The 18,196-nt window shown below is 32.4% G+C and overlaps 2 protein-coding genes and 1 long non-coding RNA gene across 7 annotated transcripts; 2 read left to right on the top strand and 1 right to left on the bottom strand.

Annotated features, from left to right (window-relative positions):
- Positions 1 to 219: 219 nt before the first annotated feature.
- LOC136223021 (DEK domain-containing chromatin-associated protein 4) lies at positions 220 to 1,182 on the bottom strand. The gene is made up of 2 exons (XM_066010801.1): positions 753 to 1,182; positions 220 to 668 (listed from the first exon to the last, which is right to left on the bottom strand). Exons 1-2 carry the CDS (start codon positions 1,180 to 1,182, stop codon positions 220 to 222), a joined length of 879 nt encoding a protein of 292 aa, XP_065866873.1.
- Positions 1,183 to 1,360: 178 nt separating this feature from the next.
- On the top strand, positions 1,361 to 6,996 carry LOC136223020 (glyoxylate/succinic semialdehyde reductase 2, chloroplastic). The gene is made up of 12 exons (XM_066010800.1): positions 1,361 to 1,574; positions 2,535 to 2,616; positions 2,869 to 2,934; positions 4,668 to 4,743; positions 4,811 to 4,866; positions 5,616 to 5,700; positions 5,815 to 5,875; positions 6,060 to 6,112; positions 6,193 to 6,263; positions 6,360 to 6,432; positions 6,505 to 6,609; positions 6,689 to 6,996. The coding sequence occupies exons 1-12, from the start codon at positions 1,361 to 1,363 to the stop codon at positions 6,845 to 6,847; spliced, it is 1,101 nt and encodes a 366-aa protein (XP_065866872.1). The 3' UTR covers positions 6,848 to 6,996.
- A 4,366-nt stretch (positions 6,997 to 11,362) lies between these two features.
- On the top strand, positions 11,363 to 17,619 carry LOC136224766 (uncharacterized). 5 transcript variants are annotated; one of them, XR_010686604.1, is made up of 6 exons: positions 11,363 to 11,679; positions 11,846 to 11,870; positions 12,397 to 12,437; positions 13,676 to 14,275; positions 15,744 to 15,825; positions 15,910 to 17,619. It is a non-coding gene; the product is annotated as an uncharacterized lncRNA (long non-coding RNA). The 5 variants fall into 5 exon arrangements; XR_010686602.1 differs by having other exon boundaries at positions 11,363 to 11,689; XR_010686605.1 differs by lacking the exon at positions 11,846 to 11,870.
- The last annotated feature ends 577 nt before the right edge of the window (positions 17,620 to 18,196 follow it).

The following is an 18,196-nucleotide window of genomic DNA, read 5'->3' as shown; positions in this document are numbered from 1 at the left end:
AAAAATCATTTATCCTTCTTGTGGAGTGTTTCGTTAATGTTTCGTTAGCTTTCAAACTTGTTTAAAGTGATATAATATTTGACCCTCTTTCAAAAATGTATGTTTTGTTAACTAAACAAGGAGCAAAAACATTCGGGTACAATAAGAAACCATTACACAAAACAGAACTCCAATATACAGACACAAAACTTCCTCCTGCATATGAAATGCAAGTGCAAGTTACTCATCTAGCTCTTCTTCTTCCTCATCCTCCATCAATTCTTCCTCTTCTTCCTCATCATTTTCTCCTTCTTCCTCATCATCATCATTCACAATAAACCCTCCTAGTGTATCATCATCATCATCATCAACTTTCATCCTTGAATGATCTGTCTTTCTTTCTTCACCTTTATTTTTGTCCTTGGATCTTGTTGAATATTTTGGTCTACCAACTCTTTTGATTTTTGCTGCAGTTTCCATATCTTCACTCTCATCACTCCATTCACCATCTTCATCTTCATCTTCATCTTTCTTCCTTTTTCTTCTCACACCTCTTTTCCTTTTCTTCTCATCATCACTATCATCATCTTGCTTAGTTTCCTCTAGAAACCAATCCCAATTATTAGGGTTGCGTATTCTTTGATTAGGATAGCAATCAAACTCGTGACCAATTATCAGAAATCCAAACTCTGCATACAAATTTCAATTAACCAACCATAAATCAAGAACTCAAATTAGAGAAATTTTGGGAGAAATTAGATGAAAGTACCAACCTTTAACAGGGTCAATCTGTGAAATGTCGAGACTTTCCGAATTCCCATTCAATCTTTCACTTCCATTATCATTCCCCAAATCTTTTTCCTTTTCAACTTCAGTTTTCTTCAGATTGTACCACACAGGGCTTTGACTTGATATGCAGAAGCAGTCACCAGCTCCCATCTCACCCTTGTCGAGCTTCCTGAAAACTTCAATCTTTCTCTCGCCATCACCGCTTCGTAACCACAGTGGGTTCTTCCCAACAACTTGAAATGAAACCCTAGGCTCTGTTTGGTTCTCGGTGTTGCGGAGCTGAAACAACACGTGCCGGCGAGAGACTGTTCTGTCTTTGGTATTAAACCCTGAATCTCTTCCAAATACAGCTTTGGAATCGGAACCGTCGTCTTTCAGTTTAACCGTAGAGCCATCTTCGCCTACAATCTCCATTTTGATTTCTGGAATTTGGGGATGAGAGAGAGGGATAAATTCAGACTTGAAATTGATTCTCTTTATAGTGAAACCAAACGGTGCCGTTTCAGCCCCCTCATCTTTTTCTTTATCCCATCAAACTAGCCAACAAAATATCGCATCGATATGCTCCAAGGCCCAAAAGCATAAACCAGCCATGGCTATGAGCTCAAGCTTTTGCCCTATAACCCTGTTGGTGAAGACCAATAACACCCATCGCTTGAAATTCTGCACAGCCATGGCTATGTGCTCAAGCTTTTGCCCTCAATTGCCCGCCCATTTTAGAGCAACGCCCATTTCTTCTTTCTCCCCGAGACTGCAAGTTTTTGTTTCTTCTAAAGCTTTCTCTGTCCAAGCAGCCTCTGCAAAAGGTAATTTACGCATTCATGAATTTCGAGATAGGATTCTTCAGCATCATGTGAGATTTTTGAAGTGTTAGCAAATCATAATTTTACACCTACTAATATGACAAATAATATGATATCTAATGGGAAAATGTTATGGTTAAGGTTTGACAACTTCATATAAAAAATGCAGCTAAACTAGCAATGTGATTAGTAAACTATAGGAGTAAGTGTCCCAAAACAAGTTGTAATATATATATATATATAATCTATGATTATATAATATAGATGCAACAAAAATGAAACTTGTGTTGTGTCAAGCGGTTTTTTTTGTAAATCATGTTATCGTGTCAGAAATTGATAACCTTAATTAGGAGAAGCCATATGGAAATTACGTTTCAGGCCATGGTAGTGAAAGTGAATGGATGACGAATGTTGAGGTAACTGTGCCATAGTTATGCTTTTGTTAATTGGACCAACATGAAATGAATTGTCTATAACATTGTTGTTTGGAAAATGTTTCAAAAAGGATTTGAAAAAAGAATCTACTAGTTGCTTGTTGTGAAAGTAGAATCACACACATAGTATCAGTCCAGTAGTTGATGCAGAGCCGCTATTAGAGGGATATAACACTTCAGTTTTATTGGAAAAAAACATAGACGTTATTACCGAGCTGAGTTATGATGATGAGGTGGCATGGTGATATGTAGAGTATTGCACTCTTACTTAGCATTTGGGATTGTATATTGTGTATGGTGAGCTGCTGCTATATGGTACGATGAGTGCTGGTTGGTGATGAAGTTCTGGTTCAAAAACATTATTGAAGCATCATTTGATCCAGTTAGTATTTATAAGCAGAGTGATACATGTTTTGCTCATGTATAAATACTTCATTTTGTTCAGAAGTATTTTAATCTTTCTTTTGTGCTTATCGTTATGGCTTTGTTTATTATCCTGCTTAGCTTAAATCTTGTTGTGAATCTGCAGCTGATGAATCACGCGCTCGTATTGGATTCCTGGGTTTGGGGATTATGGGTTCTCCAATGGCACAGAATCTCATAAAAGTTGGGTATGATCTATTTTTTCATTAAGTTAACTTTATATAATTGTTTATCATGTGAAAACACATCCAGAGATAATTGATTATATTCGGATATTACAAAAACAAATAGTTTTTCTTAACGTTTTTTAGAAGTTTTTGCCCTCTTGCTACATTTCTATGCTTATTTGAACATTTTTTCATTGCCTAAAATACAATAAGAATTTTGTTAATTGTTTGGTTTACTGTTTTGATCTAACTATGCATTTTCACATCTTGCAGATGTGATGTGACTGTTTGGAATAGAACTAAAAGCAAATGTGATCCTCTCATCAGCTTAGGTGCAAAGTAAGTACCTATTCCGGGCTACAGTATGCGTTTTTTCTTTTTCTGAGCTGTCACATTTTATATCAGAACCACGACTTTGATGAACATTTGTTGAGACAAGAATATGCTATTGAAATTTGAAACTAAAAGCTTTTCACAAAGTCTGTTATGAAGTAAAATTTAGAACCAAATATACTAATGAAAATTAGTATGAAATGGTTTATATATGCTCTTGTTTATCTACAAATTGGTGTTTGATGAACCTTCTGGTGAAAGCTCGGGTTATTTTGTTATAAGCTACTAGTGGTAGGATTTAAGAACTCTTATGCATAAATACATTACTTGAACGCGAGCAGTGAACTTGAGACATTATACAAGAAATAAATACTATGAATCCTTCATTTTTTTTCCTAATCAGAATAGCGGAAATAAAAAACTCATCAAAACTACAAACAACTAGGTCCAATTAGGACCAAACACTCCAGTCCACCCTATGTGTCCCGCCTAAGCTATACAACTTGAGTTTCACGACATACACAATTCTATGAATGGAATACAAATCAACAGAAATAGATTGAAACACCAACATGTTTCTAGCTCTCCAAATCTCATAAACACAAGCAGAGAAAGCAATTCTTCTAATAGCAGCCTGTAAATTTTTACCCACTGCCTTCCTCAACAGCCAGCTGAACATTCGTCTCCAAGAATTTGATAACCTGGGGGCAGCCAAATCTATTCTTGATATCTTTCCATACTTAACACATTTCTACACAATCAAAAACACAGATGCTGCAGAGTTTTCAGAATGATTGTTACAAAAAACACACCTATCATCAGTCAAAACATTCCAGCTGAACAAACGATCTTTAGTGGCTAGCCTATTATGAGCTGCAAGCCAAACAATAAAACTATGCTTTGGAATATGCTGAGAGCCCCACACCACTTTCCACCAAGAAACAGGATCTCCATGAATTTTCAACACCTGCCAAGCAGTTTTAACAGAATACACACCAGTACCAGCAGGCTTCCACCTAATGTCATTGTTATCCTCCATTGAAGGACTAATCTGCAAATGTCACACAGAACCCCAGGCATTTAACGTAATCACATTTACAGGATCAGGTAAAGTAAACACCACCTTCCATTCCTCCAATAAGTAGCAACCTTCACATTTCAAGGAATATCAGTATCCATAATACTAATATTGGGAAATAAGTCAATTGAACTAGTATCATTAATCCAAGGATCAAACCATAAGGAGAAAGATTTACCATTTCCAATTTATACTCATAAAACTGTTTGAATTCCTGCTAAAATCCTTCATTAATGCTCAGGACAAAGCAATGATTATGTGTGGACATAATGCCATGAACTTATACTCATGTTTAGAAATCAAACAAGTGAACTATATTTTTTAAAACAGGAAATAGTTAATTTTCTCTATCATTCTGAACTTGGTGAAATTATTGAATTTTTAGACATTTCAGCTTGAATCTCTTATGAGGGCTCTGAATTTGAATATATATGGTAAAGCCATGTTGTGGTAGTGCGTTTCATAATTTAGTAGCAGATAATATTATGGCATTAGATAAAAATTTGGTTACAGCCGGTTCACCTTGTTATACTTTATCTGCTAAAACGTTAACTAGCAGTTTACTGTTTTTGGGCTTTTGCGTAAACTCTGCAAGATGGCTGCTTATGCATTTTAATTTAAGAAGTAAACACTTTGCATGAAAATTTATTCATCTCTGCAGGTATAAACCTTCTCCTGAAGAAGTAGCTGCTGCATGTGATGTCACATTCGCCATGCTTGCTGATCCTGAAAGTGCAGTGCGTCTATTTCCATTCTCATCTACTGACTGCGATAGTACAGTAACTTAAATCCATATAATTTCAGGTGGAGGTGGCATGTGGAAAGAATGGAGCTACGGTTGGTATGAGTCCAGGAAAAGGGTAGACTTGCTTTCCCTCTTTGTTCTTTTGATCATCTCCAACATAATGCAAACTCTGATACTTGATTGAGTATTAATAGAGCAGTTTTATCTTGCTGGTTTCATATTGCTGCCAAAATCTAATTCTTTAGTTCTTAATTCGCTCATAGGCTGTGAGAGTTTCTACTTTCCTAAATCAGCTTCAGTATATTAAGCCCCTTGATGACCACAAAAACCAGCTTTGAACATAAAATTCCGTTGACAAAGCCTTATTAGAGAATCTGTAAAATTTGCACTTTTAACAGTTTGAAAGCAGTTCTTTTTATGTGTTTTGTGGCTATAGAGAATCTGTAAAAAACTAAAAACCTTATTTCAGACCGTCAAAAATACAATTTCTTATACACATATGAAATGTATAACGCTCTTTTAACAGAACTAGTTGTTCACAACTAACTAATTTGAGAAGGAGCTTAATGTGGCAAAAAATAAATGATCAGGGGTCTGATGTGTTGAAATAAAAGATCAGGGGGTTAATCCACCAAAATCGGTATGATTAGGGGCCTCATGATGCCTTTTGCCTTCTTTTTTTTATATGAGGGCTTTTCTATTAGAATCACTGCTAAATTTCCACCTGATTTGGCTCAGGACACAAAATAAAAATATACTGATTAAGGACTGATTGCACAAGCCATATGATTTTTCTTTTCTTTTTCCTTTCTAAATTGTTTGCTTGTCGTTCCTAAGTTGGTAATACCTGTAATATATTGACAGGTATGTAGATGTTTCAACTGTTGATGGCGGCACATCTAAATTGATAGGTGGACAGATCAAAGCTACCGGAGCATCATTTTTGGAGGTGAAGATACCTCCTCGTTATTATGGACATATTTGCTCAACTACTTAAACCTCAAATTTGAATGATATATATGAATAGGATGTTCTCTGAATGTCTGAGTTTTTTTTCCCTTAGGCTCCTGTTTCTGGTTCCAAAAAACCAGCAGAAGATGGACAACTTATATTTCTTACTGCAGGTGAGACGCAATTTTCTTATAATCAATCATGTTCAACATCAATTAGGGCCGTTACACGAGTATAGGTCCATTAGTTAGCTTCTTTTTCTGTAACCTTATTTTGTTTGCGGTTCTTAAATATGATGTGTTCTGTAACACAGTGAATGGCCTAGTAGAAACTGAAGCATAAGATGTCATATTTCAGGTGACAAATCTCTGTATGAAATAGCTGCTCCATTCTTAGACATAATGGGGAAGGTACTTAATTTATACTCTATATTATCGCGTTTGAATTTCTCTACTGCTGCGGTCTTATGTAGATTTGTGAATTTGAACAGTCAAGATTCTTTCTTGGAGAGGTTGGAAATGGGGCTGCAATGAAACTTGTTGTCAACATGGTCATGGGCAGGTTATTATTTTTAACAAGCTCATTTCCTGTAGATCGATATTGTGGTTGTGTTGATCGATTGAGATTGTGACACTCGCTTTTCGCAACCAATTTCAGTATGATGGCATCCTTTTCTGAAGGGTTGCTTCTCAGTGAGAAAGTCGGGTTGGACCCAAATGTACTCGTTGAGGTATTTCGGAAACCAAAATATATCTTATTCAATTTTATTTTCGCGCATTTACGTATAAGGATGGTATTTCAGGTAGTGTCACAGGGTGCCATTAGTGCACCAATGTACTCAATGAAAGGTCCTTCTATGATAAAATCTCAATACCCTACTGCTTTCCCTTTGAAGCATCAACAGAAGGTTTGGGACTGATCTAACTTTCTGCGTGATTTAAACGGGTCTATCACATCATATCTGAATATATGTTCGTTCGTGTCAGGATTTGAGACTCGCTCTGGGATTAGCGGAATCTGTTTCCCAACCAACTCCAATTGCTGCTGCTACAAATGAACTATACAAAGTTGCTAAAAGTCACGGCCTCAGCGATAGTGATTTTTCTGCAGTTATTGAAGCACTGAAAGCTAAACTGCAGTCTTGAGAGATATAAACTTAGATCAACTCAAAGCAGCTTCTATATACAATTCAAATTCTGCACTAATCCTTGTATTTTCTTCTAGCTGTTAAGAGTTGTAAGATAATCTTCAATTGTTATTATCATATGATAAGAGTCATTTAGAGTTTCCTTTTTATTATTCCATTAATTTTTATCAACACATGTGGTTAATATGGTTTAGACGCAATAAATTTCTCCATGAGCAGGAGTAGATCTAAAACTTTGTCTTTAAGAAAAAAAACTTTATGGGTTTTGAAACCGTTGATCTATTGTATCAAAAAATGTCTTAACCAATTCAACTATCTTAACATATCATAATGATACTATAAATACGTAAATATGAATTAAAAGTAGAGGGGCTGACCAATAATGAAGGCATACTATTCAAGGATGGAACCGGTGGCCGGGAGGCCGGAATCCCCGAACCCTGAGCTGGCTCCGTCCCTGTATATACACAGACTAAAAAGAAATGACCTTTTCTTTTTTAAAGATAAGCTGTATTTCTTTTTTATTCTATATTTACTAATTTAGCCCTAATTTCATTAATGCTTCAAGTATTTTCTATTAATTATTTTTTATTTAGCCATTTTGAAATATTATAATTAAAAGCATAGTTGGGTCAACTGGCTGATTTCTTGTTAGAAATACAAAATCAATTTTAACCTTGTAAATTTAGTTGAATATTTTGACTATTATATTTAATAATTTTTACATTTAGGCAAGGTGTTTATAATTGTGTTAATAATATAGTAAATATTTTAGTCAGTTTTTTTTATTAATTTATATGTGACAATTTTTTTTTAAACTGAATAAGTTATTTGTAACTGTATTAATATCATAATAAATGAATGTTTAAATTGTCCGATGTTAAATAACAGTAAATCAATATATTCATATTTTCGCCAATGAAAATTGGTCCGAGTGGTAAGGCGTTGAACCTCTGCTTGACAGGTTTGAGGTTTCCACTGTAAACCCTTATCAAGGTCTGTGGTTTGCACTAACCTTAGGAGTGGGTAGACCTACCCTTACCTAAACTTTTTATTACCAAAAAAATATATCCATATTTTCTATGGAATAAAATTACAATTAAATAACAGTAAATCAATATATTCACATTTTCTATCGAATAAAATAAAGTTAATTCTTACTATGAAATTTAGAGATAAATTTCACCTTAAAAGTAAATTTGCAATTCATGGTAGATCTTATCTCTATATTAAATATTAACTAGTCGAAAACCCGTGCGATGCACGGGGTATGAAACTTTTATATAATTTAGATAAATAAATAAATTGACATATTTATTTTTAAATAATTTTATATCATGCTATGAAAAAAATTTATATTATATATATTTGAAATTAATATATATTTTTTAATGATAATTCAAATTAAATTAATTTTAAAATAATTGACTACTTTTTTTATAGAATTTTAACTAAAGATGAATGATTTATTTATTTTTATAAAATTCAATGATTTGTACTTTTTAGGAATTTTAATACATTTTTATATTCCAAATATTCTGTGAAACAATAATAATAAAATAGCAGATTAATTAAGAAATATATTAGAATATGATAAAAAAAACCAAAAATTGAATTAAACTATAATTAAAATTAAATATTATATTTACGATACAAAAGAATTACAATATAGGTTAAACAAAAATTGAATTAAACTATAATTAAAATTAAATATTATATCTACGATCAAAAAGAATTAAAATCTATGTTAAAATGGAAGCAACATCAATATATTATTCTATAAACTATTACAATCAATACTTTTCTAATGTTGCATATGAAGAAACTTTATCAATTCAATATGTTACATATAAAAAAATAAAATTCGTAAGAATTAGTCACAAATTCATCTTGATGATAATTATTTTGGTTGATGGAATTTTATGATCACCAAATATTCGAATTCAATTATTCATTATGCTACAATAACCCAATATATCTAATTGAATCAGTTTAAGATGATGATTTCTCCTATTTTCATCTCGTAATATCTCATTAAGACATTCGATCAATTTGTTCTTCATTCTTTCACTATATAGAATATCAGTCATACTCGCAGATATCACTTATTTGACTTCATTAATATTTTCTAATAATTATATATTCTTGAATTTTGTAAGTAAGAAAAACAAACAAAAGAATTGAAAAAAAAATGAAGGGACGAAAAAGATAATTAGGAGAGAACAATCTTCCTCTCGAGTTTTTTTTTTTTTTGAAAATAAGAGAGAATGTCGAGACATAAGCGTATAAAGAGGAGAGTGAAAATATTTTTTGCCCATTAATTAAACATTTTATTTTTTCTTAATGAAGTATTAAGTCCATAAATTAATTTTAGTTAAATAGAATTATATCGCAATTGTAACCACTCAGTACAAAAAAAATGTTTTATAATTAATATGTGAAATTAATTATATTAATTAGAATCATTATGCTCAACATTTGAGAATTTGAAAAGATTCAAATAATAATATTTTCTTAATTAATATTTTTCAATAATTTGTCCTATGATCATATTTCATTTTTATCTGTTAAAAACTCTTGAAATACTAACAATTTTGTACGAACCATAATATAATAGTTAAAAATTATATAAGCCAATGTTGCAAAAGCAATTATCTCAATATCCATAATTAATGTACATTTTTAGGATTTTGAGCATCAAAATTTATTTTTATTTACCTTGATTTTGAATTCGTATCTAGCATAATCCACATTCTTCAAGAATAAACATCTCATCAAGCGTATTAGACGCTTACAATCTCATTGTCTAGAAAATTAGGAAAAAATAACTTCTTGATAATAATAATAATAATATAACATAATTTATATTGAAATAAACTTCATTATAAGTATAATATTCCAATATCTCTTTAATATTTTATTTAATATGTCTCAAACTTCAATGAACAACTATCGTGTGAAACTTTATATCTATTTGTACCAAAATGCATAAAAATAAAAAATACAATCCATATCAATTAGCTAAACTCAAACTAAAAAAATGAGTGGATTTCAACATGTTCCGAATTAGAAAAATTAATCTAACTTCAATTAAAACTAAAAATTGAGTTCATAAAAAGCCGAAAATCTAAATTTTAGTTAGAGTTAACAATCAAAACGATAACACCTAGGAACATATACTAAAAAAGAATGCAAATATACAAAATCTTTATTTTAGTCATTTTGAAAAATAAATAAATAAGAAAACATGGATAAGGTAGCGAGAGATATGAAATCTGGATAACGACAGAAATGGAATTTCATCTCTGAAAGATGAAACTATAACAACAATTATTTAATAAAAATAAAACAACAGCACAATTGAGAAAGCCAAAAATTGAGTTCATATAAAGCCGAAAATTTAAATTTTAGTTAAGAGTTAGCAATCGAAACGATAACACCTAGCAACATATACTAAAAAAGAATACAAATTTACAAAATCTTTTATTTTAGTCATTTTGAAAAAAAAAAGAAAAAAAAAAAAACATGGATAAGGTAGCGAGAGGTATGGAACCTGGGTAACGACAGAAATGGAATTTTATCTCTGAAAAATGAAACTATAACAACTATTGTTTAATAAAAAGAAAACAACAACACAATTGAGAACAAAAATAACTACAACATATGAAAAAAATCGAATAATTACCTTGAGAAATATAAATTTTTTTTGTAATTTTTGACACTTTTGTGTTTTCCGGTTTTAGCTGTTCATGCATCTTCTATTTCTGTCGGATTTCTTCAATTGAAGCTATCAGTTTAGAAAAAAAAAAGACAAATAAAAAAGAAAACATTGATAAGATAGCGAGAGGTATAAAACTTGGGTAACAACAGAAATGAATCTGAAAGATGAAACTATAACAACTATTGTTTAATAAAAATAAAACAACAACATAATTGAGAACAAAATAACTACAAAATATGAAAAAAATCGAATATTTACCTTCAGAAATATAATACTATCTATCGTGACCAATGAATATAATGGTGAAATACTATCTATCATGCTTTATATAGAAGTTTATTTGTGACTTTTGGATTTCCTTTGCTTTGTGTTTTTTCATCTTCCCGTAACTCTTGCTTTCTTTTATTATTTTAATTAATAGGCTAGTAATTATTTAATATATTATAAATATAAATTTGTTATTTTTAATTAATTAAATATTTATTTTTAATTAATTAAATATTTTTAATCTTATTTTTTACTACGTTGACAACTCATCAAAAAGACCTCTAAAACACTTTTTCTCATTTCTCTCTACTTCCGTAATTATATATAGTATAGATAGATATAAATGTTACTCTTTTTTTTTTCTATCGATTATTTTTATTATTTTGATTTTATGCTACGTATATATTTTCTATATTAAATTTAAAGTTTATTTTATTTTTTTATTTTAAATATATTTACCATTAAAACCCCCTATATTCCAATAGGAAAGAAAAGGCAATTTTAATTTCACTACCCTCTCCAATATTGATGATGGACAATCACGAAATCCCATTTCTATCTCGATTCTAATTTCAGTGCCACGATCTCCGTCAAAGTTGATAGAGGCCTCTTTTGGGAAACGCTCGATCGATCGGTTGCTTCTTCTACTACCAATTCAATTGCAGATTGTGCATTAGAGAACATGCGCAATCTGCAATTGAATTGGTAGCTGAGGAGATCAGATCTGTTAAATTACTAAGGTGAAGGTCAAACAATTCGGAATCTCTCTTTGGATCGGACAAAAATGCAAACAGACTAATGAGCAAATTTACATCTTCATGACACAATGATGCATCGGTCATGTAAGTTAAGGTATTACATCTATAAACAGTCAGTTTTTTTTTTTTTTTTTTTTTTTTTTTTTGTGTGTTTGTTGGAGAATCTGAAATAATATCTTAACGTTCTATCTTGATCGTTATAGTTTGAGTTGAAATTTCATTTCTCGTTGCTTTGCAATTGTTTTTGCAGTACGAAGTCAAGGCAAAAGAAACATGTAAGCTAAGGATGCATATTCCTTCTCTTGGTTAACAGAACTGTTTTATTTCTTGTTATCAAAACTGCTGCATAAATCCAGATTTAGGACTATCAAGCTTCGAGCTTAATTTTTCTTATTATCATTTTGTTTTCAGTTTCTATGGCAACGTGTGATTCAGATTTCCCCAAATTTCTGAAATGCATTCCTGATTATACTAACTCCTCCGACCCAAGTTTTGAAACCATTTACACACTGGAACAATTCTTTTTTTGAATCGAGATTAAGAGCCTATATGTGAGCTAGCAATTTTATGACCTTTGAAGCCCCAAAACCCCTTGCCATTATAGCTACAAAAGACAAAACTCATGTTAAAGCAACTATTATCTGCGCCAAATAAAATGATTTGCTGATCAGGATTCAAAGCGCTGGCCATGAATTTGAAGGCCTTTCCTATCTATCTGTTGTCTCATTTGTCATCCTTGACATGTTTAATCTACCAGCAATCAATATAGATTCTAATTTTTTTCTGGATGGGTTCATGCAGGAGCGACATTGGGCGAGCTTTATTACACAATTGCTACTAAGGTAAGAAAACGACATGCCTTTCTAGCTGGTGTGCTTGCAACTGTAGAAAATGGAGGTCATTTTACAGGCGGAGAGTATGAAACCTGATGAGAAATTATGGATTGTCTGTTGATAATATTGCTAATGCCAGAATTATTGATGTTAACGAAAATATACTTGATAGACAATCCATGGGTGAGGATCTGTTTTGGGCAATCAGAGGCAGAGGCGGAGCGAGCTTTGGAGTTGTTCTTGAATAGTACTATATTAACTTGGTTCCGGTTCCTGAAACATTTCACTGTTCTCAACATTAGACGAAATGTAGAACGTGTAACAAACATTGTTTTCAAATGGCAACTAGTTGTTAGAGTATATCCAAAAGTTGTGAGCGAGCAAAGTAGGCGAAAAGACTGTTGAGGTATCGTTCATTGGAATATTTCTAGGACAAAGTGAAAGGCTTGTGGAATTGATGAACAGAAGCTTTGACTCATTTGTGTCTAGGAATCCAAGGATAGCATTTCTCAACTATAGAGATAATGACATTGGTAGAAATCCTAGAATTTACTGATTTTAAGAAAGCTCAAGTTTATGGCCGAAAGTATTTCAACATCAATTTCCTAAGGTTGGCAAAGGTTAAAGCTAAGGTTGATCTAAATAATCTCTTCAAGAATGAACAAAGCAGTCCTCCTCTGTTCTCCTAGGGGGAAACATGTTAAATATAGCTATTGCATAATCAGTTTGATTAGATAGTTATGAAATCAATAATAAAAGTTTATATCATTTTTCTAATGTAACTATGTATTTTTTTTATTGTGTTATACCTATTATGGTGCTACTGATATAAATAATAAAAACATTTCTAACATAACAACAAATAACAATTTGAAAATTTAAAGACATGCTAATTGAACCAATGGCTTGAAACTACAGAGGTAATCATCTTGTGACAGTCTATAAGATTTCTTTAAGGGCCAGTTTGGTTTAGCTGATGTTTGCTTACTTTTCATGTATAAAACGCGAACAGTAGGTCTTTAGCCAAACACCTGGAGCTCTCATTTTTAATATGAAAAGGGAAACAGGAGTAGAAATTTTTTAAACAAACAACCCCTAATTTAGTCCATCAACTGTTGTAGGGTAATGATGGAATTGTGATATAGGAATTTTGGAGGCTTTATGAAACTATGTCAGTTTCATTTTGATATTACCCTTCTTTACTTCAAATTAATGATTCTAAAAGATGGTGAATTTGTTTGCTATAGGCATGTTCAACAAAGACATTCAATCTTCCAAACCTGTCATCAGCTTCTGCAGAGCAGCTGGAATTTAAGGTCTCTCTGCAATACCGGCTGAAAAGTAACGTGGTATGTAAATCTTCTGAGGTAAAAGTAATGTTGGGAAGAGAAGCAAATCTTCCGAGGTAATAGTTTTGATGCCAATGAAATCATTTTGATCAGTTATGATCTCTCTGCAATTATACAACTGAATTTCTCCTTTCTTTTGTAACTAAGTAGAATATTCAACCTAATGACTTCAGCTTGTCTCATTTTAAAGATGGTCCTTTGGTGAGTTTCTCGACAGCATTGAAGCTGGTTGGAAGCCAGAAAATAATTGAACTAAAGACACCTTATTATTCTATAAGGCTCCCCCTTGTTTGAATCCTTGAAGCAGTATACGGTGGCAACAATTCAAGGCTTTTCCAGTTTACATATATGTTTCCATCAGCATTATATAAATCACTACTGGTTGTTTTCCATTTTAGGAACAACGTTTCTGCTGTAATTAGCCTATGAAATCTTGCAATGAAGAAGTTAAATCCAGCTGGTCCGTGAGAGTTGTCTACAGACAAGAATCATTTTCAGGTTTGTCTTAAAACTTAATGTCCATTATTGCCTGGTAGTTGTAAAAATTAGGCACAGATTCTGTAAAATTTTACTCTTTTGTTTGAGAAATTCTACAATACTCCCGGAACAATGCACTCAACCAATCAATTGATACCACTCCCTCACATTTATTTGTTAATACCAATCATCTCTCATGAAGAGTGTATTACTGGGGAGTATAGTATAAATTCTCCTTTTGGATCTGATGGGAATTGGAAAGGATAAATAGAACAATTTATAGATAAAACTCAACTCTTATATCCTAAATAATATTAAAGTAAACTTTATGACTTCTTGGGATTATGGTACCTTTTAATTCAAGTGAACTTTTCTATAAGCATATTGAGGTTAAAATGCACACCAAACTTTTATTAATGTTTCATTATAAGGTCACTAAAATGACAAAAGATAGCCTTGTAACTGAATACAGTTTACTCCATGTAAACTCACCTGAGGTTGGATTTGAGTATCCTCCTTAATTAGACGTGAGTATTCTCCTTAATTAGACATGTCTAAGAGTATGAATCAATCAGCAGTTTTTTTTTTTATATATTTTCTCTTCAACAAGTCTCCAGGAACTATGGCTCCGTTGTGCCTATAGACACTAGAATTTCACTTAATATTATAGGATTATCATATTAGAGTTTATTCTCAAAATGAGACCATAAACTCGAAACCAAAATCTAGCATAATCCTTTCCTTTGAATATCCAAAAACTCGCACATTCTGAAAACTATATATGTTCAGGCGGCAGCTGAGCTGCTGTAACAGAGTACAGTATGCTCCACTTAAACTCAGCTCCATCTTTCCTCCTAACATATAAAACAGCTACCTCTGGGATAGTATTATACGAGAAAAAAACTGATACAGATACACCCATCTAAAATGTGCAAACCAGTCAAATACCCTTAGATTTGGTAAACAGGCTGTGTGACTGAATCCCTTCAGAAAACGCTTCTTTCGCCACATCAAATGCAACAATTTGTTGTTTCGGCAGACCCCTACTATCCCAAAGCCATGTTGGTAGGTTATATAACCAGTGCAATTCCCCATGTGCGAAGTGTGCAAAATTTGATTCGTTATGTGCTAAGTATGCGAATTTTGATTCACCAAGTGCAAAGTATTCAAAATTTGATTCACCACATGCAAAGTATGCAAAATTTGAAAGATCAGCTTACAATGAATCTTGTTTTCGGAAGATCTATTCAGGTGAGCCTTTATGAAATCTTAGCTATTAACGATTGCACGTAAAGATTTAGAAACACATCTGAAAAGCACAAGAAACTTTACTCGCGACCAAATGTAGGATTTAATATATTACTTTTTGTGAAAGTTGTGGCATCACAGCTCCCTGATCAGTTTTCTATATTAAGAAACATAATCGGATTGTCCCTGATTGAGCCATTATCTCAACAAATGTTCACAATTAACTACTAACTAGTTGCAGGTTATTGCTTTGAGTGAAAGCATCATTCTGGACAGCAAAGAAACAAAAGGAGACGAATTAGGTCTAGAAGAAGCTCTACAAGGTTTGTATGAATTGGCAGCCTTGACCTTTCACACCTTTGGGAATACCTGATTCTAATAATTGGGTTTTGTCATCTCTTTTTCAGGTACCAAAATTGGAATTAAACAACTGCTGGAGGCTGGGAAGAGAAACAAATCTTATGAGGTAACAGTTCAGTGCATGACAAAGCTTAAGAGCTTTTTTTTTCATTTTTATCAGTTCTGTTATCTCTGCAATTATACAAGTGGATGCATGATTTTGAGCAATCAATTATAAGAAATAGCAAAAAAAAAAAAAAAAAAAAAAAAAGCATTATAACTCAGTCCAATTGTCGTTACAAGCTAAAAAATATGAGTTTTTTTGTATTCTCTGTATAATAAAAAAGCATTGTAACTCAGTCGAATTGTCATTAGCAGCTCTTTTTGCACTTTTCGTTTTCAAGAAGTCTACAGGAACTATGGCTCCGTTGTGCCTACAGACATGAGACTTTCACTTAACATTATAGGATTACCATATCTAACCTTAGTTTTACCTATTATATCAGTTTCTGCGAAAAAATTCTCTTTAAGATCATTCGAGACCACAAACTTGAAACCAAAATCGAGCAGAATCTTATCTCCTTCCTTCAAGTACCCCAAAACTCTCACATTTCTAAACTTATGTATTTTCAAGAACGGCGGCAGTTGAGTTGCTGTAACAGAGTAGAGTGTGCTCCATGTAAACTCAGCTCCATCTTTCCTCCGAACATATAAAACAGCTTCCTCCGGGAAAGTATATGAGGAAAAACTGATACAGAGACACTCATCTAAAACGTGCAAACCAGTTAGATACCCTTTGATTGGGTAAACAGGTTGAGTCACTATAGAAAATGTCTCTTTTGCCACATCAAATGCAACAATGCTTTGCGACTGTTCCCGTTTCCAACATAACCAGTGCAAATCACCATGTGCAAAGTATGCAAACTTTGACCTAGAATGTTGTATGTTAGGGAAATTCCCAACCCTTCTCCACAAACTGGTCTTCAATCCAAAAATCCAAGCTTGACATCCAATCCCGTAATAGAAATGATTAATTAACACAACCTTGTAGTCATCAGAAGTAGAGTCATAACCCAAACCGATCCCGCATATATCAGAATGGTAATAATAATGTGATCCTTCAATGGGGATATGCGGAAGATTCCTGCATTGTTTGGTGGATGGATTCCATACAGCGAGATTGAATAATTTAGCATACAAGAGAAATAAACCGTTGCAATAGCCATACGGTAGAATGATTTCTCTTCTTGGGGTCTTGAATAGAATCTTTGTTTTGAGGCCATCATCATCATCAATATCACAAACACGAAACCCCCTAAACTTTTTCTCCGAATGATATATTGCTAATTCTTGACTGATCAGCTTGCGATGAATCTTGTTTTCAGAAGATCTGTTGAGTTGCATGTTTATGAAATCTTGGCTATCAATGATTGCGCAGATAGATTTAGCAACACATCTGAAACGCAATATAGACTTTACGGGCAACCAAAGTAGAATTTCAGTGATTAGTTCTTGCGGAAGTTCTGGCATTATCGTTCCCTGAGAAAAGAAAAAAGCAATGTTTTAAAGTGAACCGGATGCAAATGAGATGCATAATCTGGATTGTTGTACTTATTTTATAATGAAATATCAATTCAACCAAATAAATAAACTTATAATATGGTTGAAGAAATGCATGATTTGGAGAAGAAGAATTGCCTCATTGGTTTTTATTTGTCTAGCTCTTTTTTGTTTGTTCAAAAGACATCTCATTTTTTGAAAAGGATTTTGAAAAGGAATGTGGTTGCCTCTATGTATTGTAGTTCCTTTTTGCTTTTTCACTCCACACTGCAAAATAGAAGTGTTTTATTAGAATTGATAAATAATTTCAAATAGTTATTTATTGGAAGAAAAATTAAATGAATTTTATCGGCTAACAACATTAAATACATATAAACAACAAAATAACTAAACTAAAGGGTGTTTGGTTGTTCTTTCTTATATTCCTGTTTGCACATTTTCATTTCAAAAAGAAGAGTTTTATATGTTTGGTTAGTGATCTTCTATTTACCTTTTAGATCTGAAAAATATCATTTTACAAAATCAGCTTTTTGCAACAAATAACAGCAAAGAGTGGTAAAAAATTTCAACAAATAACAGTAGGCAAACAAACGGGCCTGAATTCTTCTTAAAAAATGGTCCTAAATGCTAATTTTTATTATTATTATTTTATAATTGTACATATATTTGTGTTATTGGGGTGTAAATACCTAGAAAACTGAAACATCACAATTTCTATTCCAATAAAAAAAAGTTGGAAGTCCCTGGTAAATACAAACTAGATTGCTAGAATTTTTGTATCAAGAAACATAATCG

Source organism: Euphorbia lathyris, chromosome 3 (assembly GCF_963576675.1).
Source record: "Euphorbia lathyris chromosome 3, ddEupLath1.1, whole genome shotgun sequence".
NCBI lineage: Eukaryota > Viridiplantae > Streptophyta > Magnoliopsida > Malpighiales > Euphorbiaceae > Euphorbia > Euphorbia lathyris.
The sequence above is the reverse complement of the archived record's forward strand: the minus strand, read 5'-3'. Positions and strand labels throughout refer to the sequence as shown.